Source organism: Sarcophilus harrisii, chromosome 4 (genome assembly GCF_902635505.1).
Source record: "Sarcophilus harrisii chromosome 4, mSarHar1.11, whole genome shotgun sequence".
NCBI classification, from domain to species: domain Eukaryota; kingdom Metazoa; phylum Chordata; class Mammalia; order Dasyuromorphia; family Dasyuridae; genus Sarcophilus; species Sarcophilus harrisii.
Window position 1 is genome coordinate 191,425,194 of NC_045429.1, and position 23,022 is coordinate 191,448,215.

The 23,022-nt window shown below is 32.6% G+C and overlaps 1 protein-coding gene across 2 annotated transcripts in view; it reads right to left on the bottom strand.

The window, feature by feature from the left end:
* The window catches only part of CDC40 (cell division cycle 40), a 59,366-nt gene that overhangs the window by 15,044 nt on the left and 21,300 nt on the right, over window positions 1-23,022 (bottom strand). For both annotated transcript variants that reach the window (XM_031964411.1, XM_003769353.4), the window contains exons 3-8: window positions 12,762-12,891; window positions 8,446-8,529; window positions 5,689-5,828; window positions 4,133-4,229; window positions 1,812-1,951; window positions 771-845 (exon numbers count right to left, since the gene is read on the bottom strand). In XM_031964411.1, coding sequence (XP_031820271.1) covers window positions 771-845; window positions 1,812-1,951; window positions 4,133-4,229; window positions 5,689-5,828; window positions 8,446-8,529; window positions 12,762-12,891 — 666 coding nt within the window. The remainder of the gene's footprint in view (window positions 1-770; window positions 846-1,811; window positions 1,952-4,132; window positions 4,230-5,688; window positions 5,829-8,445; window positions 8,530-12,761; window positions 12,892-23,022) is intronic.

Consider the following 23,022-nt stretch of genomic DNA (forward strand, 5'->3'; position numbering starts at 1 on the left):
AAGAAAATGAATGTCTTTTTGGAATAAGTACAAAAAGATAGGAGTTTTAGGTAGTTTAAGCTACTTTAAAGGAGGCAGAAGCATACAGTCAGGAAGACCCAAGTTCATATTTGGACTCAGACCTAGCTGTGTGACTCTGGGCAAGTCACTTAACCCTGTTTGTCTCAATTTCCTCATCTGTAAAGTGAATTGAAGAAGGAAATGGCAAATGACTCCAGTCTTTGCCTAGAAAACTCCAAATAGGGTCTGAAGAGTTGGACAGGATAGAACAACAAATAAATATGAAAGTTCTCTGAAAAGAATGAAGCACCCTAGATACATGTGTGGCAATATTAGTGACTGGTTCAAAATGTATTTTTAAAATTTATAAAAGTATGGAAAAATTAATCCATGCAATCTCACTTATTTTAGCTTTCCAAAAACCCAACTGGTTGGTTCAAGACACCTTATAGAAAGTACCATCTATCTAATCAATTTAATATACAATTTTCCAGATTTCAAACATAGTAGACCATGAGAGCTAATTTGGCAAACCCAAATGTAAAATGATGGTAAAGGTCATAAATTGTCAAGCAAAAAATGCTAGTTATATATGTAGAATATGCAAAAAGTCTTGGTGCAGTTTAAAACTATTAAGCTCTAAGTCTTTCAATAACTTTAAAGTAATTTAAAAGCCATTTAAAGCTCAAAACTGAACCAAGACTTTTGGGACACTCATGTAATATTCCTATTTTATTCAGTTCAGTGTTGACATAATGGAAATATCTCACCTTAATTTTGCAGTCCATGGAACAAGACAGTAACAAATGGCCAGAAAGAGGAAATAGCCTGACGGCACTGACACCCTATAAACAAGTATTATTATAATGATTAATTAGAAAAAAGAAAAAAGCATATATTGAAAAAAGAAATGGGAAAAAAAAGACTTTTAATAGAATTCACTAATCTTTCCTTCCCTGAAAAAATTATGTCCTAAACTAGATTTTATTATTAATTCAGGAAGAGATGCCCTGCTGCAAACAGCTTTTGTAATCCCTTAAAACGATGACAATGACAAAAAAAAAAAAAAAAAAAAAAAAAAAAAATCCTACTAAAGCTCATTGGGGGTGGATAACTGCTGATTTATTCAAACAGCTGATTGCCCCTTCTCTATTCCAAATGTAGGATGACAGCCCTTTATAAAAAGCTGCAAATTGCATGTCTTGGAATGAGAACAATTAACAAAGAATTTCAATATAAAATGCCTCCTACCTTCTTTCCATCTAAACCCTTCAGAATAAATTGTTTATAAGCTTAAAACTTCAATTATTTGCCTCTGCTGAATATGACTTTGCTTTTTCCTGAATTAGTCTGAATGCTGCTACCTTATCACCTTCTACTTTTTGTTCCTCCAATGGGAAAAGATCCCAACAGAGGTCAGAAAAAGGGAGGACAGAGGGAGGGCAGCATTTTGGTTACTCAAACTGTAGAGAGGATTCAGTGACAGCATCCTTACTCTGGTATTGAATAACTTCACTTTCTACAGGGAGCCATATATAAATGGCACATATAAATGGAAGCCACATATAAATGGCTTCCAGGCACATCTTTATCCTGGACAAGAAATTCTGGTAAGCTATAGAAACAGTAGAGGCATAGGGATAGTTGTCACTGCTATGTTGAAGCAGGTCAGCATTGAAGATCAACTAGTTGTTAATATTTAAATGGTTAGGAAACTCAGTGTAAACTTTTATTTCCAAAATTAATAACTGAATTTTCAAAAGTAGTTTGTCTATAATGATATCACAACAAAAGAAAGTATCAATTTCTACCTTTGTGTGTCCAGACCAAACATGAATTTGTTTTTTAGGAAGATAACATTTCTCAGGTGGTACTGTCGAACGGAGATTAACACCAACATCTTGAGGAACATGAAGATAAGACCTGCCTTGATAGTCATACATTTCTTTGACTAAAAGAGAAGACAAAGGAAAATAGCATAAATACACTATTTACAAAAAAGCTACAAAAGAAAAGATTGCACAGTTATTTTAATAAAAGATTGCACCATTTTTAAGAGATCATATTTACTTTATATAAACAATAAGCACAAAGACTTGTTCAAGTTTAATTGCTTGGAATTATAACTATTATTAACAATTAGATGTATCATCAAATTTCTAAATTGCTAAGGAATGGTAGACATAAACTTTTTAATGAAATATAATTCTCTTCATCATGTCTACAATTTAGTGATTTATAAAATAATTTATAACATAATTGTGGAAAGAAGTCATTTGATTATAGCTACATTCCACAATTTCTTCCCTCCCTCCATGGAAATAGCCAGCAACTTTGTAATAGGCAGCTTCATGAATTACTATAACCAAAAGAATTTATAACTTGATGATCAACTTCATGATGATTAGCCTCTCTAACACTTAGCTAGGCTCTTACATAAAAGAACCTGCCCCTAAACATATAATCAAAGTTTCTGCAACCTAGAGGCTGCTCTGCTAAAGTTTGGAAAGATAGCACAGTGATTTAGAGCCAGAGATGTCTGGGATTCAAATCCCATCTAAAACAATAACTGGGTAGTTGTCCATAAACAAGTCTCTTAAACTCACTAAATTTCTTTATTTCTACTTAATAATAATAATATTCAAGAATATTTATTTAATATCCATTTATTTAATATTTAATAACATTTAATGTTTAATAATTTTAATCTAATATCTATTTAACATTTAATAATACTAATATTTATTTATTTAATATTTAATAATAATAAAAATCATACCTGTCACACTTACCTCAGAGTTTATGAGGATCAAATTAGATAACAGAAAGGGGGAGAAGGGAATAAACATTTATATTGTGCCAACTCTGTGGTAAGCACTTTTGAAAAAATTATCTTATTTGATCCTTACAAGAATCCGTAAAGGTAGGTGTTATTATCTCTCTTCTACAACAGGGGAAATTGAGGGAAAAGCTAAGTAATATGCCCAGAGTCACACAGCTAGTAAGTGTCTGATGCTGGATTTAAACTTGAGTCTTCCTGATTCCAAGACCAGGACTCTTATCTAATATACCACTTAATACATATAATGTGCTTTGTAAATTTCAAAGCATATATTCCATAAATATAGAAAATATAGAATATCCTCATAATAACCATTCAATTGGCTAAGCCATTCAGAACCCAAGGTCATTTCTATGCCATAAGCAGGCCATGGACTAGGAAAAAATTTGATTATAAATTAAAAACAAACAAACAAACAAACATCTAGAACATCAAAATGAAAAGAAATAATATGCTTAAGCATGGACACATGCCATTTGTTGCAAGTTATCTTAAATCAGCAACAAAACGGGATATAGACATAAAAGTAATTTTCCAAGTAGGAGAAAAGTAGGTTTTTCTTTTCCCAATTCACATCCTTAGTTTTAAACTTCTTCTAAACTTCTTTTTCTTAAATTCAGAACAAATTTTCTGATGGGAATACAAGAGTATCCACAGCACTTTTGGAAGATGCTCTGAAGAGATGAATGCAATTTCAAAGCTACATTAAGTATAAATATTTGTTATGAAATGAGGAATTTTTAAAATAACATTGAGTTTAAAACATTTGAATATTAAGATTTCAAGTGCTATTGTATCAAATGAGAATCAAATAAACATTTTACCTTAAAGATATAGCTAATAATATAATAAATAGGGTTAATTAAGGTTTCTCTCCTTTATCATATTACTTTGCTTACCAGATTATTAATCATTAGTACCTCCATCAGAAATACAGAGGTAGAGAGGAAAAGTGAAAAAGAAACTATTTACCTTTACCAAAATTATTTTTAAAATTTAGATCAAGAAATTTATGGTTCCCAACTTTAATCAAAATTACCCAGATTTAATTACATAATTTTTTGGATCCCTGTTGGTGAATATTTAAGAACTCAATGACATTAGTGCTATAGAATTCATCTAGCCTAAAAATTTAATGTAAATTTAGATGGTTTTTCAATCACTATTGAGGACAATCAGTGTCATCTGGACTGTGTATATAGACCTTTTTTAAAAAACAAAAACAAAAAGTAGGTACTCAAAGTTTTCAGTGTACTTAAAAGAGAAGACAGTATTAAAAAAATACATTACCATGTAAAATGGTCTTTTCTTCCCCAGGTTTGTCGTCTTCATGTTTGCCTTTCTTTTGCCTCTTTGCTGTGATTTCATCTAACTCTTTCTGTTCTTCCTATAAAAATTAAGCACAATGCTTTAAAGTTCAAGTTCCAAATTCCATCTTACTCTAAAATCAGCTACAATGATATAATTAATACAATATAATATAATATAATTAGCTTGTTTAAAACTGGCCAGCTGATTATAACAAAGGATCTGCTTATCATTAAAAAAAAATGGTGGCAAAGATAATGCTTAAGTTTAAAGAAGGCAATTTCCCCTACTTCAGACATATGAGTATATTTTAGAGTAAAAAACTATAAAATAGAAAATGAAAGTATATCACAAATCATAGTATATGTTCAATAAGCATTAATTACCATTTTCTAAATAATTACTAATTAATTTACGATGTGCCAGGCTCTGGGGAGCAAAGACAGACGCAAAATAAGTCATTGCCCTGAACCTGCTCATATTAGAATAGGAGCATTCATGAAAATGAATGAGGGTTTTTGTTTTAGATATTCTTTCAACTTGACTAGAAGCTCCATATGGATAGGGATCACACTATTTCTTTTGGAATACAGTGTATAGTATAGCACTAGAGATCCAACTGGAATTGGCCAGTTGGGCAACACAGCTCCTTTTCCTTTCTTTCTTCTTTCCTTCCTTTCTTTTTGTTCCCTTTCCTCTGTCTACAAAGGTATCATATCCTTACTTGTGAGTGCTCTGCATAAAAGAATATAAATTTTGAGCTTTGAAAACTCTAAAATATCTTTGGGTTTATGGGCAAGAACCATGCTTAAACTCAAATCATTTTAACTCTCAATGATTGACCAACAACAGGTCCTAGGCCAAGGCCCACATGGTCACTTTTTGGGCCCTGGTTGGCTAAGAGTGAATGTAAATAGCAATTGTTTCCATTTTAGCCAGAACTCATGAGGGTCTTCCCCTACATTTTTTGAGTGGGTAAGAGGCCATACATACTCTCTACCTCATTTCTTATTTAGCCTTAAATTACTGATTGGGTATTGCCTCAGTCAAATTGAGACCGGTTATCTTAGCTTTCAAAGGCCAAGGTCTCCCACTCCACTGAGGGCCATCTCCAGTTGTCCTGATCTACATCTTGCCACTGGACTAAGATGGTTCCTGAGAAGAAAGTGAGGCTGGTGATTTTACACAGCCCACCCTCACTTCAATTCATTTGCATATCATGGTATCACTTCCCTGATGTCATGGTCTTCTTTAAGAATAAAGGACAAATAACAATAGCTCAAATATTTTTTTGTAAGAGCTCAAATATTTTCCCCAGTTGACACACATTGGTAAGTATTTAGTGATAATAGCATCATCAGAATTATAAAACTGATTTGGAATTTTTGATCACATCAAGTAGCCAACAAGATAGACATGATAATAAAATAATTCTAAAAATATAATAAAACAGCTTAATCAATGCTTAGTAGAAACATTCTTATATCCCATATATAGAGCATATATGTATAGTTCTAATAAGAAATATTAATGCTTACTTCGGAAGGTTTAGCCACTTCTTTTTCATCTACGTATTTTGCCCAAGGTCCTAAGAAACCATCAATATTTGATGCATCATTTTCTTTGAACTTTTTTCTCTTTTCTGTTTTTTTCTGTCCAGTTTCAAATACCGTTAAACCTGTAAGATACCCCAAATATATTTAGAAAAGAAAAGAAATATTACACAGGGAGTGATAATGAATAGACACAGAATTTTCCAAATGTATATAACACAAGGCAAAGAAACAAAAGCTTAACCACAGAATCTCAAACCACAAATTGTAATCCATTCTTTTGGTGAGGAAGCCCTCTGGTCATTAAAGTGCTATATACACGCTATTATAATGCGTAAGGACTCTTCATAGTTTAATGAATTAGGAAATTCAATAGCTCTTCAATAAAATAGAATCCTGAATGAACTTTACCTTGATCATAACTCCTTCATTTTCAAAGAAACTAACAGTTTAATACTGCAAATTAAATAATGAATAAAATCTGCTATTAAGTGCCAGCTTATACTTTTTATTTTTATCAAAGAGCTAGATTGTCACATAAAGAATCTATTCAGTCCAAAGACAACTTTCAAAATATTTTACCTTATTTATCATTTAACACAAGATTACAAAGCAAAAATGGTTGTATTAATGTAGCAGCAAGGGAAAGGGAATAAACATTTATATAATGCCTTCTATGTGCCAGGCACAGTGCTACATGCTTTATAAATATTATCTCATTTGAGCCTCATAACAACCCTGAATGATAGATGCTATTACATTCTCATTTTAAAGGTAAGGAAACTGAGGCAAAGAGAAATTACATGACTTGCCCAGGGTTCCATTGTTTCTGAGGTTAGATTTGAAGTCAGGTCTTTCTGACTTCACTATCCATCTGACCCTAACTAATGCCATATTTGAGCTGCCAATACTAGCAGCAACACTGACATTGTCACCTATCATCTGCTTGAATAACTTTAATGGTGTAAGTGATAGGAAGATTATGATCTCACATGACAATTCATTCTACTGTTGTCCATTAGATTAAAAGTTTCTAGAGAGCACAAACTTTTAGCTTTTTCTTGAGTCCCCAGCATTTAGCACAATGTCTGAACATAAAACTGCTTGATAAATGTTTACTATTGGAGTACTAGATCTATTTATTAGAAACTTTTTTTATATATATTAAGCTAAAATTAGCCTCCTTCTAACCTGAATTAATTGGCCCTAGTTCTGCCATCTGTAGCAAGATCAAATTTTCTTCCTCTACGAGGATAGCATTTCTGGTAATCTTTCAAGCCTTCTTCTCCCCACCCCCACTTCCCCTAGGCCAAATACCCTCCAGTTTCTTCATTTCTTCCTTAATATTTCCACATTTTTTACCATCTTAGATTATACCCCTCTGTAAACACTCTAATTTGACAGTGTGGCACACAGCATTATTCAAAATACTCCAAATGTGGCCTGACTAGCCAAGATCACACTAAGACTAATATCTGTTATAATCTAGATTTAATCGTGTGAACTTTCCCCTACTGAGTATATCTCCCTGGTGCTTATGTACTTATGTAATCCTGTACTTATGTAATTCATTTATTTAAACCCAAATACAGGATTTATTTTCTCTTAAAAATTCTATGTTTCTTTGGGTTTTCTCCATCATCAAAAAAATACAAATACCTTTTATTATAATTTTTTAAGTGTTCACATGTTCAGCCAGTTGACTTTTTGAACAAAGTTTATTGTAATTAGTTTTGAATAATTTACAATAAATGATGACAGAAATAGCATAGATAAGGAAATTCATAGTCAATTCAATCCAATAAGCATTAGATTATTTTATTTTTCATGATGACCAAAACTTTAAATAGAATTACTGAAAAGCCAGGGTGGCTGAAGCCACTGTTATTTCTAGGTGGTGGGGGACAGAGAAATCTTCCATCTTCTAATGGAAAATCCTAAATCTAGTGCTAAGGGTGTACATTTGCCATGGCTGAACTGGAACTGTACCAGACCTGAAACTGTCTTTATCCATGTGGAAACTGAGACAGAGGAAAGGTCAAAACACAAAAGGTATCTGCACAGAGGTAAACATGAAACATATTAGAAAGAAGGGGAATTAGATTCTATATTTGAGAATCTGACAAGAACAACAAGAGATTAGAAAAGTAGAATTGAGCAGAGGAATTAAAAGGATTACTGGTGACATAGATACATTATACTGCAACATATTCCAAGGAAGAAAATGGCTATATTGTTATGTTTTAGTAAAAATTTGGAGCAAGATGGTTTTTTAAAATATAAAAAATTATATTAATTATTCACTATAGAGATACACATGTCCTGTTAGCATTGAAGAGTTTTTCAAATATTCAGGCCATTTCTCCCTCCTTGTCAGGCACTTGGAAATGCTATATATATTACTATTAAATGGTCCCTACTACATGGTCCTCTGTATCACACAAAAAGTAAATTCCTTAAATGTAACCACACTTTCCAAAATCAGTTAATTACTCTATTACAACTATAAAACTGGAGTGACCAATTTAGAATCATGTACATCATGGGGTTGAGGATGGACTTGGTATTTATTACCGAAATTCTAGCCTAAATTTGGAGAGGCTCATCATGAGGCTGATGAATTTTTCTATTACAACAATTCTTAAAGACCATCCATTAAACTAGAGAAAGTCAATACCACACAACAAAATTATATATCTATAATATAATGAAGTATGAAAATTTCAGATATTAAAAATTTACCTTGATTTTTTTCAGCTTCTTCTACAGAGCCAATATATTTAGTAGAAACTTGATGATTATCTAATGAAGGATCCAATGCATAGCCTAAATTGTTAAAAAGGGAGCAAATTGTCATTTGAATTTTTTATCAGTCATAATTTTGTAATTTATAAACTTTTCATATCCCATTTCCTCAACTAAAATGTTAACTCTTCACTTCAATAGCAATCATCTTTCCCTGTCATATATTTCTATTTAAATTCATAATCAAAATTCTTATTTTAGACTATAGCAGAAAAAGATGGAAACTATTCTTTCAGGAAATCAATCATTTTAAAATTATTAAAATTATTGCTGGTTGTTTAAATTTCTGTCTAGTTTCTAATAGCATAGCAATATATATATATACATGAATACACTAAAAAAGGTCAATCATAGAATAGTAATCACTTTTAATTATTCATTGATAAATAACACTTCAAAGTTTAGTTAGGAAAAGAGCAAGTGTATTTAAAGAAAATTCTTTACATGAAATAGAGTGGGAAAAAGAAATTTAAAAAAATAAACATTTTACATTTTGGCAAAAGCTCACTTCTATTTTTGGTAAGAATAACCCTTCATTTTCTACCCTAAAAGATTACTACTATAATATATACATAATATATATATATATATATATATATATATATATATATATATATATATATATATATATATATAAAATATGTAATATCACCCCAGATTTGAGATATTTCAGTGTTAGTGACAAATTTAAAACTAAATTACCTATAGGTCTACAGAGGGTTTGAGAACAAGGAAAAAAGGTCCAAATAATAAAAAGTAACACATTTTATAAAAATCTATTTTAAGCATATGCCACCCCACCTTCCAAAGGCACCTTAATCTCCAATATCATAAATTACCAAGGCTATACTTTGTTTCCATACATGGAATATTGTACATGCAATATTTTTAAATAAATACTTTTTAGACAGGGAGGGGTTAGAGTTAGGAAAAATAAAAGTATGCACCTTTGTGGACATATGCAAGATGATTTTTATTCCTCAGCTAAAGTTTATTCAGTAAAGATTCTGCTTTCTCAGAGAATCAATAATTATGTCAAATATACTTGATAATAGGTTCTTAATAAGCTAAATGGTACAGGTGCAAAACTCACCCTCTTGACATGCTAGAATAGAACCAACCACCTGGCTATTAGTTCATTTGCATTTACTTTTCAGCATTAAAATATTTTCTTAGCCAGAAGAGATAGCTTGATGGTAGGAAAGCAGCTTTGGAGTAGAATCCCTGAAATCACAGGTTCAAATCCCATGAGTCAATTTAGTCTTTCTTTCCTTTAATGTACAGAAATTTTCACTGTACATGAAACTTTTTGAATGCGACTTTAACGGAGTTAAAAATTAAGCTGATACCCCCACTAAAAAAAAAACAAAACAAAACAACACAACTATAAAGACTTGTAGGGGAAGTAAACTGGCCTTTAAAATTGATCTTTCTCTACATACATACCTGTATACTAAAGTTCGGGTGAGAAAATGAGAGGGTTTTCTGATTCTTCCTGCCTCCATGAATTCCCCAAATTCTGCTATAGTTCCTATCTAGAAGAAAGGAATATATTCCCTCTTCTCTGTGCACCACTATCATAACCACCCCTTCTTTTTTGTATCCCCTTTCTAACTTTTCTGCATGGAAAAAAACAAGTTCATAAATTTAGACCTTAGAGATCATCCTCTAATCTTATAGATGAGGAAACTGGCCTGGATTGGTTAAGTGATTCATGGCTACACAGGTACTAAAATAAGAAGCAGAGCCAGAAGCAATGAAATCCACCAACCAACAATAATTTATTAAGTATTTGCTATATGCAAGACAATGTATTAAGCATTTTCAATAAGAAGTAAAACCAAAACAGTTTCTGCTCTCAAAGATCTCATAGTCTAATAAAAGATATATTAAGTATATATACAAAATAATTATAAGATAATTTTGAATCCAGGTCTTAGGACTCCAAATCCAGTGCCATTTTTGTGATCCCATATAAAGTTCCCTCTATTCTGTTAACTCCCTTGCCTGCCATTCATTCAATGACCATTCAGTTAAGTAAGATAAAATATTTCTTAATTCCCCTCTGGTTCAATTTTATGAAACTTAACTACTCTTAAACAGATAAGTATCCAGCTTAACCTGCCACATATATGTACATAAGTCTTATATAGTAACAACCACAAAATTAATTTGTTTAACAGTGTGTCATTATTCAGCCGAGTTTAAAATCTACTATATATTCTTCTCTTGTTATTATTTTTATTTTCCCTTATCAAAAATGTTTCTCTTAAGGTGAGTAGAGAACAATATAATTCTTTCATTATCAAAACAAAACAAAATTCTTATCTCAAGTACCTTAGAGAATTCTGACTTTTTCCCCCATTCCACCATGCTTTAGCCAATGAATCTTATTTATCAATATGCATAGTTTTTCTTTTTTTTTTAAGCTTGTCTTATTTACTTAACAATCCCCAAACCAAAATACTTCTATTATCTTCTTTTTCTTTTTTAAATCAAATTTGTCTAAAATAGGCCCAATATTAAACAAATTTAAAATATCCTATAAACTGGAGAAATTACAATTTTTACTAAAATTTCCAAATTGTATAATCATGATATAATTGTCAATACTTGAAAAAATAGAAAGGATAGAGTTAAAACTTTCATTAAATTTTTTAACAATTCCATGTCACACTGTTACAAATTTCAACTCTTGCCACAACAAAGATAACCCTCGTGATTTTATAATTTGCCAGAGTACTTACACTTCATACCATTCATTAGACATTGCGCCATCTAGTGATGAGAGATGAATCAAAGGCTATATTTTTTTTAAATAAGGCCGTTTCTGAGCTCATTTTAAAAGGGAATGATTCTCTCTGCTTACTAAGGGAAAATATATTAAGAGAAAAGAGCAAGGCAATTATTACTGCCATTTGATAGAAGAGAAAACTGAGGGTCAGAATACTTAAGTGACTTAAATAAGGTCAAACATTTAGGTACTAGAGTAGCTGGGGTTTAAATTCAGGCTTTTTGACAGCAGGTCAAGTGTGCAACACTTCTTTTGAAAACATGACCCTCCATTATGACATGGTTTCCAAGAATACTGTGCAGCAAGAAAAAAAAAATACCAACTTTGAATGTAAATACTAATAAACTAAATCAGATTTCATATATGAGAATTTAGATATGGGTTGACTTCTGCTATTTCATTAGCTCATTCTTTGCATTTTATAACAAAGGGAATTAATGGTGGATAGGGCGGAATACTTCTTTTAGAACTTATTTAGGCATCTGAAATAAGAATTATGGCTTTTGTCTTTGTATGACAACAAAAATCATTCCAGTAAAGCCTAGCTCAAATATCTTTTCATCCACAAATTCTAATCTGATTCCTCTCTGGTTAGAAATGAACCTATCCTTACCGTGGATTGTGAAGAGCCGTGCCTGTACTTTTCATATGCACGTGTTATTTTGTACAACTATCTGTGTACACATCATATCCCCACAATGTGAAATCTATGACAAGTTTAATATTTGTCTTTTTTCCAGATTTTAGTAAAATGTACTATAAATTTACAGGTGCTTATTGATTAAAGTGACTACAGCTGAAACCTAAAAATTGTTGAGTGGAAAGATTACAAAACTTCATTTTTCAGAAGGAAGAATAAGATAAGTTATTCAATTTATGCATGACAATATATCACCTTTAAGTACTGAAAAGAAATTTAATTTGAATGTCTGGAAATGGCTTTAAATTCCAATACTGTGATTCACCACTCCTGGATGAAAAACTCTCTTTTTTAAATTTTTTTTTAATTTTTTAAAATTTTTCTTTTTTTGGATGAAAAACTCTCTATTCATACAGACCAGTATCTTCTTAGTAATGTATAGGAATAGAGAATTGCGCATAGCTCTGAGAAGTTGAAGAACTTTCCCAGAATCATAGAGCCAGTTCATGTCACACCCAAATTTTCTAGACTCCCACACCAGCTCTCTATCCGCTACTCCACACTATCTTAAGCAATCATTAATTATTAAGCCACAATGGGAGTTAATATATTAGTAAACTCCAGAGAATTTAACAACAATTATTTGCAAATGCTAATAAGTCTTTCTTATTTCCCAGTTTTAAAAAATTTAATAAAATTGATATGCTTATGAAACAAATTATGATACTCAAGAACTGTAGGTTAAAAACCAAGCAGATATTGTTCTTCTATCATTAAGAAATAAACACTATCTTAATTAGTTTAAATTCTAAGTCTTACCATAGGTTGCAAAAGTGCGCCTCTGCTGTTCAAACATGAAGTCATTGATATGAGTTGGTTCTGCATATCCAGAAAGCATATTCCTAGGGGCAGCCATCTGTTGAGTCCTAAAGGGATTTTCTGGTCCAAACTGCAATATTACATGGAATTAAAATACAATTTAAAGAATTAGTTATATGCATGATAGCAAGAAATGATTTTTTTTTCTTTTGGCTGTATTCTGATGGTATTCTGATGACCAAACTAATGAATTTCAATTCTCCCAAGTCTATCTTTCCTTTAGACATTCCAGGATTCCTTCGAGAAAATGGAAGTTTGAAGATTCCAGCATTAAGATGAAGAAGCTATTCAATCTGAATAGCAAGAAAGTACAATGATCATATTGAAAAATTCATCTTCTAGTTTTCATCTTATCATTTGTCATTTTACCTTCTGCCTTAAATTGATTAAAAAAAAAAAAAGTCTGGTAAGCTTGGCTCATTCCAAGTAATTCAATCAAACTTTCATTTAAAAGATACATCTAATCAAAATATAACCTTTTAACCATTTGGTTTCAGTATGAAAATCTATCTCACTATGAGCAAATTAGAGTACAGGCTTGATTAGCTGTAACACAACTGGTTAGAACAAATTTGGATATAAAGCCTAAACGTTTGAGAAATCTTTAGAAAAGATTTTATAATTTGAATAAAAGCAAAGAGGTTTGCAGTGTCATAGCCTGAAAGTCTGCTTAATAAAGAATGGAAGTAATTTTGATACGTGGCTAAGAATGTCAATTTTCAGATAGTCAATAAACATTACAACATTAACTCTTGCTGCATTAGATGTGAAATGACTGTCCAGTTTCCAACAGGATTTAGAATGGGGGGAACTGAATAAGATACATGCTAACATTCTCACTACAAATGAAACCAAAAGACAAAAGAAATCTGTTGCTTACTGCAAGATTTGCTTTGAAAAGAGTTAAAAAAAATTGGTTTTATTGTGTAGAAAAACATCATTTGAAGAGACATTTAGTCATCTCACATTGTAATATTCATGAAGAGCAGAAACCAAAAGAGCCCTATGAAGATAGTTGTAACTTACATACTAACATCTCTTGCAAAGGATAATAAAGAGAAAGAGAAATTATAATACCTTCTAAATTAAATCAATATATATATATATACACTTAAGTATTCTGTGATTTCAGTACAAAAATAACAAAATATCTGTTGGAACGATGAAGGAGGCCAAAGGGTTGTAGAAAATACATAAGCCTCATGCCTATATATCATGACCATTTTTTAAAAATAAAAACAGTTGAGAGGTACTGGATATGGCAACTATCAAATAATACTACAAAAGATGAAATGTAATATATCTTGACAGAAAGCAACTTGTTATTAAGGGAGGAAGTATAATTTCTTGATCTGTTGTTGAAGCAACTACAGTAAATACTATTTAAACAAATTATTGAAAAAAGTGAAATGGTGAATTAAGGAAGAGAAATGGAGAGTCACAATTTTCTAGGAAGACAACCAGTTAGACCAGATCTTTCCAAAATTACTTATGGATAAAACTGGAAGTAGGACAGCAAAAAGATAATGAAAAGAATTATCAAATTTTCTTAAACTATTTTTTCCATCATTCCCAATTGTACTTTAACATCACAGTTGCTGATGCCCTATGTTAGGAAGAATAGTAGAGATGACAAAAAATTCAAAAACCAGCTAGGCTTCAGAAGAAACAAGACTGTAGGTGACAATGTTTAAAATGTCTGAAAAAAGGAAAGATACCAAACAGCTGGAAAAAAACAAAGTCATTATTCCTAACCTCAAAAAGAGATCAAGTACATATTAATTACTGACTGACCCATATGCCCTACTTTTCAGTTTTTATAAAATCTTTACAAGAATAGCTTACATGCATATTGAGGAAACCCTTGGTCAAATTATGAGGATACTATATGTCAGTCTTTTAGAAATGATATTCTATAGCATACTACACTTTAACAGTAACATAATTGATTAAAAAGATACCAAAAAAAAAATATAAGATTCTACTATATTTGTTGTTTTGTGGATAATGAAAAATCGATGAGTCTGTACAGCAAAATACTGGAGTAAAACTCCTCCTGCAATAACAAAATGTCTCTCAAACATATGTTAAAACAATACTAGATTTTTTTTTTTTAATGAGTAATAGCAAAGATAATTTTGTTTCTTAAAGAAGTGAAGGGAGGAACCCACCTTCTTAAAAAATAAATATTAAAATCTTTTTACATGTAGCTGAGAAAAATTTTAAAAAGATAATTTCCCATCTTCCATCAATATGTAAATCTAAGCCAGATATTGGAGATGATTAAAAAAAACAACAACAGTCACCTAAAGTTAACATTATGGAGGAAAGCAGTATTGCAATTGAGAAACTACATAGTGCTTTTAATGACTCCAAGATTCCTCCTGAAACAAAGCTTACTTTTTTATTTTGCCTCTAATATTATGTACAAATTCTTCTGTTTGACATTTAAGTTTTTCACAACGTGGCTCCAACCAAACTGATTTCCTATCACTTGCTCTCCCTCACAAATGCACTCTATGTTCCATTTAAACTAGTCTATTTGTTATTCCACACATATTAATGTTCCATTCCTACATCTAGGTTATTCTACAGGCTATCCCCATGTCTGGAATGTTTCCCTTCTTTACTTTTACCTCTTCAAATCCCAGTGCCCTTCAAGGTTCAGCTGAAGAGCTACTTTCAACACAAAACTTTTCCCGATACTCCCTATTATTAGCACTCCCCCATTCACTGATATTATGCCACATTTATTTCTGTGTATATACTGTTTTTGTCACAGAATTTAAGTTCTTTAAGAATATGATCTATTTTGTTGGTATCTCCAGCATCTAGTACAATGCCTGGCACAAATCATTTATTTAATAAATGCTTTGAATAAATGAACTGACAACAATATTTTTCCAGTGATAATATACAATTATGGTATATCAACCTCTCAAGACAAAGTTATAAGTCATTTATTCAAGTTGTGATAGAGATGGGTAAAGCAGTATTTAGAATGTACCAAAAGAGATGTATAACCAGAAAAGAAACTGGGCTGTCATTAATCAAGAATAATAGGTAAACGACAAACAAATTTATGTATTACACTGATGTGGAAATAATGGCAAGAAAGTTAAAAGAAAGCCCTTAGCACATCAAGTAGATCCATTGTGGAGGATTTACTGTAGGATACGTTTAAGAGTAGCACAGGGGGCTATAATTTAAAGTGCAGGATTCATAATTTAAACCAAAAAAAAAAAAAAAAAAAAGAAAAAGAAAAATAAGATGCTACCCACGTCCAGAGAAGGAACTGATGAATTCTGAGGGCAAAGTAAAGTATAATTTTCTCTCTGGTTTTTTTTTTTTTTTGGAATGTGACTAAGATGGAAATATATTTTGCATGTTTCACATTATAACCGATATCATTTTGCTTGGCTCCTCTATGGAGGAGGAAGGGTGGGAGGAAGAAAATCTGGAACTCAAAATTTAAAAAAGAAAAGAATGCCAAAAATAAATAAATAATAAATTTGAATTGAAACAAAAATTTAAGTAAAGACTTTAAACTATACAAAGTGTTTTACACAGGGCAATGCAGAAGTCTTAGTATAGTTAAAAGCTTATTACTGCACTAAGTCTTTTGGGAGACCTAAATAATCTCATTTGATACTCCAATAATATAGCATCCTCATTTTACAGATGAGGAAACTAAAACACGCAGCAGTTACATGACTTACCTATGGTTATGTAGATAGTAAGTATCTGAGGAAAGATTTGATTTAAGTTCTCTTGACTCCAAGTCCAACTTTGTATCCACTAGCTGCCTCTGACTTTTCCGAAGACATAGCCAGTATGTGCCAGAGTTGGTACTTGAACTCAAAGCCAGTTTGTTCTACCCTATACCTGTTCTTGTTCTTATATATTGCTGTTCTCTCTATATATAAATGGCAGGCTTTCCTGAACTGCACTCCCCCGCCATTGATCTTCATCCCTTTCTTTCTTTTCTTTTTTAATCTTTGTTTAAAAAGTTGGGTAGGGGAGAAAGAAGAGATATATTGGGAAATAACTATAATATAACCACAAAAGGAACCAATAAAGTTTAAAAAAGAATATTATGATTACAAATGATAGAATACCATGATTTTGGAAAAATCAAAATTAAAAATAACTCACAGGGGGCAATGAAAAGATGCATGGGGTGGGAGTACAATGTAGCATATAAATGACAACATATTATTTCTCATATGTAAAAACCATTAAAGGCAAGTAGGTCAGTCACATAGTGAGCGCATGGAAGATAACAGATGGACAACCTAATTGGTACACTAATAGATAACTTCCTGAGTGAGCAACCTGTTAAGAAGCCCAGGCATTTGAAAATCATCTTATCCTCTTCTAATGTAGAAGTGAAGAAGGCAACTGTTTTTCCTCAACCCTAAAACTGGCAAAACTTTTGAAATCTTTTTGAAATGAATGCCACCCCAATTATACTTGTTTGGCATGGATGTGATTGTAGACAAAACAGATTAAGAAGAACAAGCAAAAAAGTTGCTAGAATTAATAGAAAGCAGAGATAACAAAAGAATTATGTTAGGGTCTCCAACATCATGGATGAGTTTTTCAAGGAATAGTAACTTAAGATCATAAATAAATATCACATGGGAGAAAATATGGAAGGGAGAAGCAGTGTTATAACAGTGGAAATACCACTAGACTAAGAGTAAGAAAAGTTAGTCTCTGCTTTGCCTTTTTTTTTTTTTCTAAGCTATATGACCTCAGGCAAGTCATTTATCTCTGCTCCATTTTCTTCATCTTCAAAACAAGGGGTTGGACCAAAAGATCTCCAAGACCCTTTCTGTGGTTGGAATTTGATTTGGTGAAAAGACCTATCTAGAGATTTAAATAAAAATCCAGATTAATACTGAATACTTACATACTTTAATAAATATCTTTATTTTGATCTCTGAAACATCCCAAGATATGTTGGTGTTTACAGGCTAGTTATTTCTTCTTCTTTTTTTAAGGACCATGCCTTTTATATCATTCTGGCTCTATTGATTATAGGTGCTAGACCAATGCCCACTTGATCACTGTTCAAGCACTGATTGTCTCAGAGTGAATACATATAGCAATATAATATATATTTTTGGCCAGAAACCATGAAGTTCATTCCCTCTCACACTGAATTTTTTTGGGGGGAGGGGAGAGAAGGATCAGGTAAAAGAGGCCATTCTCTGCTTCATTTCTTATTTGGCCTTAATCACTGACTGGACATTGCCTCAGTAAAGCTTAAAAAGGCCAATGGTATCCAGGGCCATCTCAACTAGATATAATTGATCTATATCTTAGCCACTGAACCCAGATGACTCTGTTGGAGAAAATGAGGCTGGTGACTTTGCACAGCCCTCCTGCATTAAAATCCAAATAACTTGCACGTCATGGCATCACTTCTCTGATATCATGGTCTTCTTTGAGAATGAAGAACCAACAACATGACTTTATTCATGTTAGAATTCCTAGTAAGAAAAGACAAAAACTGGCAACTATTTTGCAATGTAAAATCTTAAACTAAAATAAAGCAAAGCAAAAATTTACAGCAGAAAAGACATGTTAAATGGTACCAAAGCCAATGACTTCCCTATTTTTCTTTATACAAAATCAGAGACATTTAGGTAATTGTTATGGGCCAGAACTTGAAAGAAGATGCTAAGTTACTGCAATTGATAGAAACAATGCTTATTTATGTACGTGGTTCACACTTTTGGGAGAGTTCATACATTGGTTCACACATTAGAGTTCACACCTTTAAGAGAGGATATATAAGGAGGAGCTCCCATAAGCCCACTAGAGAATTTTGGGAGATTCACAAGTCAGGATTCAGTGGAGAAGATTCACAAGTCTAAGAGAAGCTCACTCTCTCAGAGGAGGAGTCAGATTCATTCCAACGTCAACCTTTGTGCGGGCTAAAGACAGTGGGAGCAAGAGGCTGAAGCTGGCAGAGGCAGAGGCAAAGGACTAGCGGCAAGAGCTCTTGGAACCAAGGATAGAGATAGGCCTCTAAGAAAGCTAGCTGGGCTATTCTGAAGAAGACAATAAAGGATTTGGACTTTTAACTCCTGACTGCATTTGAGGTGATTATTACACTGAACTGAAACGAAGACTGCTCCCAGAAGCTCCCCAAGAAACCTGCTCCCAGAGAACGATTATATTATAGAGAAGAGAATATTACAGGTAATGATTCAGATCAATGACTCATTAGTTCCTGGAGATGCTGCTGAAATGATACACATATATCTTTCTGTATTTCATCTAACCCAGTGAAGTGACAATTAATTTACTGGTTTAAACTAGCCTATTTCAGAAGTTTATTACTAGGTGGTTGATCATGACAGGATGGAAATTTCAGGCTCTAGATGCCAATGAAGATCATGCTCTAAAAGATGAAGAGTAGAGGAAGTGACCACAATGTTAACAATAACTCACATTTATATAGCCACGTCAAGTCAACCATCCAACAAGCATTCACTAATGTTTGCATGTTTTCGCCACCATCACTTCTTAGAATCCGGGTTTCCTTTAAAGTTTAGCTCAAAGGCTGAATTCAGAAAAGCCAGGAAAAACTTATATGAACTGATTCTGAATGAAGTGAGTAGAACCAAGAAAACATTAACAAGGTTATATGATGATTAACTGTGATGGCCTTGGCTTTTCTCAACAACTGTAGTGATTCAAGGCAATTCCATTAAATTTGGGATGGAAAATGCCACCTGCATCCAGAAAGAGAATTATGGAGACTCAATATGGCCTGAAGCATAGTATTTATTTATTTTTTTAATAGCTTCTTATTTACAAGTTATATGCATGGGTAATTTTACAGCATTGACAATTGCCACACCTTTTGTTCCAATTTGTCCCCTCCTTCCCCAACTCCCTCCCCTAGAAGGCAGGTTGACCAATACATGTTAAACTATTTGTAATCTTATCTTCTCTGACTTCCTGTAGAGGCCTGTCATATTATTCTCTCCTCCTCCCTTTTTCTTATCTTCAAATTTGCCTTATCTACCTCATCCTCAAAAAAACAAAGAAAAAATCTTTACTTGATTTTGCCATTCTTTCAGTCTATGGTCCTACCCTTCTCTTTCCATTCATTCCTAAACTGGAAGAACATTTATACTTTCTGCTTCCATTTCCACTATCTACTTGCTTCTTAAACCTTCATAATCCATATGGTTTTATTAGACTGAAATTGCTCTTTCTAATTGGAAAGATCATTCCCTGCTCCCAAATACCTCTTCTTTTCTGGATGCTGTGATATTGCTCTCCTTTGGTTTTCTATTCTTTACCTGCTTAATTATTTCTCAATTTTCTTTTATTAAATTAACTTTTCCTTTTCTCCTTGGCATGTGTTTTTTTTTTTTTTTTTTCATGGTTTCCTTCATTCTGGGACTTTCCCTAAAACCTTGGTGTACTGAAGTTCACTATTAAATGTCTACCACTTGATATCTAATACAAAGCTGAAACTTAATACATTCTAAACAGAACTGATTATCTCATCTAGATCTTATCTTTGATCTCACCAATCTCCAGTCACTGATGTTCTCTCAGATTAGTATATAATCTTTCTAGTCATGCTGGCTCAAAACTCCACATTTACCTTTGACTTTTCCTTCTAACTTTACCATCCTTTGCCAAGTCTGATTGATTCTACTCTCACATTTTTTGCCCTGGTTAATTCACATGGGCATTATTCTATAGTAGTCTCTCATCACTTCTCAGCTGTAGTATTTTATAGCTTCCTATTGGTCTCCCAGTTTCCATTTTTACACCTTTCCAAGCTATTCTCCACACAAAAAACCAAAAAAATTCTTCCCTAAAGCAATGCTCAAAAACATCCAGTGGCTCCCTGCTGCCTCCAAGATAAAATATAAAGCCTTCAGCACTTCATCCCAAGTCCTCTACTAGTAGGCTTTTATATAACTTTTGTAGGGAATCTCAGTGAATCTCAGGCATGCCTTTGTGTAAATTTGCTGGCTGTGAACTTTGAAAAGCACTCCTAGCTATCTGATAAATTTCAGGAAGCATTAGGAGGATTGGCCATCCTTCTGGTGCCTTTATTAATGAATATCCTTTATAGCAGGCCTATATTAACTCCAGAAACCTGATCAGTTCCTGGAGTATATACAATCCTCCTAAGGGAATAAGCAAAAATTCTCTTTGATGGACCTCTTGCAATACAGCATCTCTATACCTGAGGGAATTGTTCTGTCTCAAGGGTCACTTGCCAACTGAGAATATTTAGCATAATGCCTTCTTAGCCTATTAGTGGAAAGAGACTTTGAGAATTCAGGAGGATTGGTACCACTTGCCTAACACTATTTCCCACTCAACGCTCTTGATAGCTGTGATTTGGGTTCTCCCAGATGTTGGAATTCAGATGCTAGTACTTCCTTGAAGAGGTGATGATATATGTTATCTATCATCTGTTTGTTTCTTATATTATCTTGATGATCACCATGTCTGTTATACATTATTTTTATGCTATAAGTTTCCTCTCTTTTCTTATATCTCATTTAAATAAAGGTTCTGAGCAGTAATAAGATTCTTTAGAGAATTTTGCTCATATCATGATAGAGAGGATAGATTAATATGCAGAATTTTAAAATATATTTTGACATGATTACTGTGACAATTTGTTTTTATTTAACAATAAAATAAGTATTTTTAATCCTCTTCTTTCCCCTTTGTACAATTAAGCCAAATACTTGTGAGGGTTCAAAAATCTCATAGAGAAGATCTTTTAGGGTTCTACAACTTGAATTAATCAATACAACATTATCTACAAACCAGAAAACCCATTGTGCCTCGTCAAATGTAAGGAATACCTTCTTCATTTGTACTTTATTGTATATGCTCTTTAATAGCACCAAAATGCCTATGATGAGCATCATCTTGTGTTTATCAACAAAGGGATAAAGTAGTCATACCTACGTTTCTTGAGGAGGACATACATGTATTACAAGAGTGCCAGGCACTTCTCACCAGGCTTGAGGAATACTGATGACAACTGTCCATAGTGGACACTGATCCCCATGATCCCCACAGAAATATGATCTGGTATTTGCTTCAATGGGTGTTTTAGTTAACACCTACCAAAGACAGAAAATAAAGTTCTCACCACCATATAGTTCAACATCAGAAACTAAAATTGTTTTATCATATTAAATAAGATTAATTACTATCTGCTTTGCTGCTGTATCCTAAAGATTATGACACCTTTTTGTCTGTCTTGCTGATGAAACCTATGTGTTTTCTCCCCACTAAATTGTGAAACTCCTTGAAAGCAAGGACTATCCTATTTATAACAGGAGTGACTAGCACAGTACTTGAACATAATAACTGCTTGATAAATGTTTTGTTCATTCACTAATTCAAGGAATACTGTGACTTTTTACACATGAATGATTTTACTATATGTTTAACATTATGAGAGAGAGATTGATTAATAAATATATCTTAGACCACAGGTGTCAAACACATAAGTACTGGGCCTGGAACATTCCTGGGTGCAATCCAAACCTGATTAACATGCAAGTGGGAATTATTCAACTAAATAAAAATGTAATTAAACATAGATGATATGAATATGTAATTTTCTAAGTCACTTATGTAAGGTTTAGTAGCCCATATTTCTAACTGAATTTGACACCACTGTCACAGACAATGAGCTGGACCCAGAATTTAAAAGGACAAAGCAGACTGGACAGCCACTGGGAAACTGTAGCCCAATGGTGCAATAGATAGAGTACTAAGCTTGCAGTAGGGAAAACTCATCTTTCCAATCTCAGTCTAGCCCCAGACATGTACTAAGTGTATGACACTCTAGGCAAGCCACTTAACCCTGCTTGCTTCAGTTTCTCATCTGTAAAATAGAGCTGGAAATGGTAAACCACTCCAGTATCTTTACCAAAACAACAACAATAATAACAACAAAAACAATCTCAAACTGAGTTCATAAAGAGTCTTATGACCTAACAACAACAAAGCAAATATAATGATCCCAAGTCTCTCCCTAAAATAAAGACTCATCTTTTTAATAAACAGTTTTCTTTGGGAAGGCATTTTCTCAGATTACAACACTTGCTCAACCTTATAGAATTCATGATGGTGAAAAACCTATTAATATAACTACTGATGCAAAACACTCTGGTGGGTTGATCCA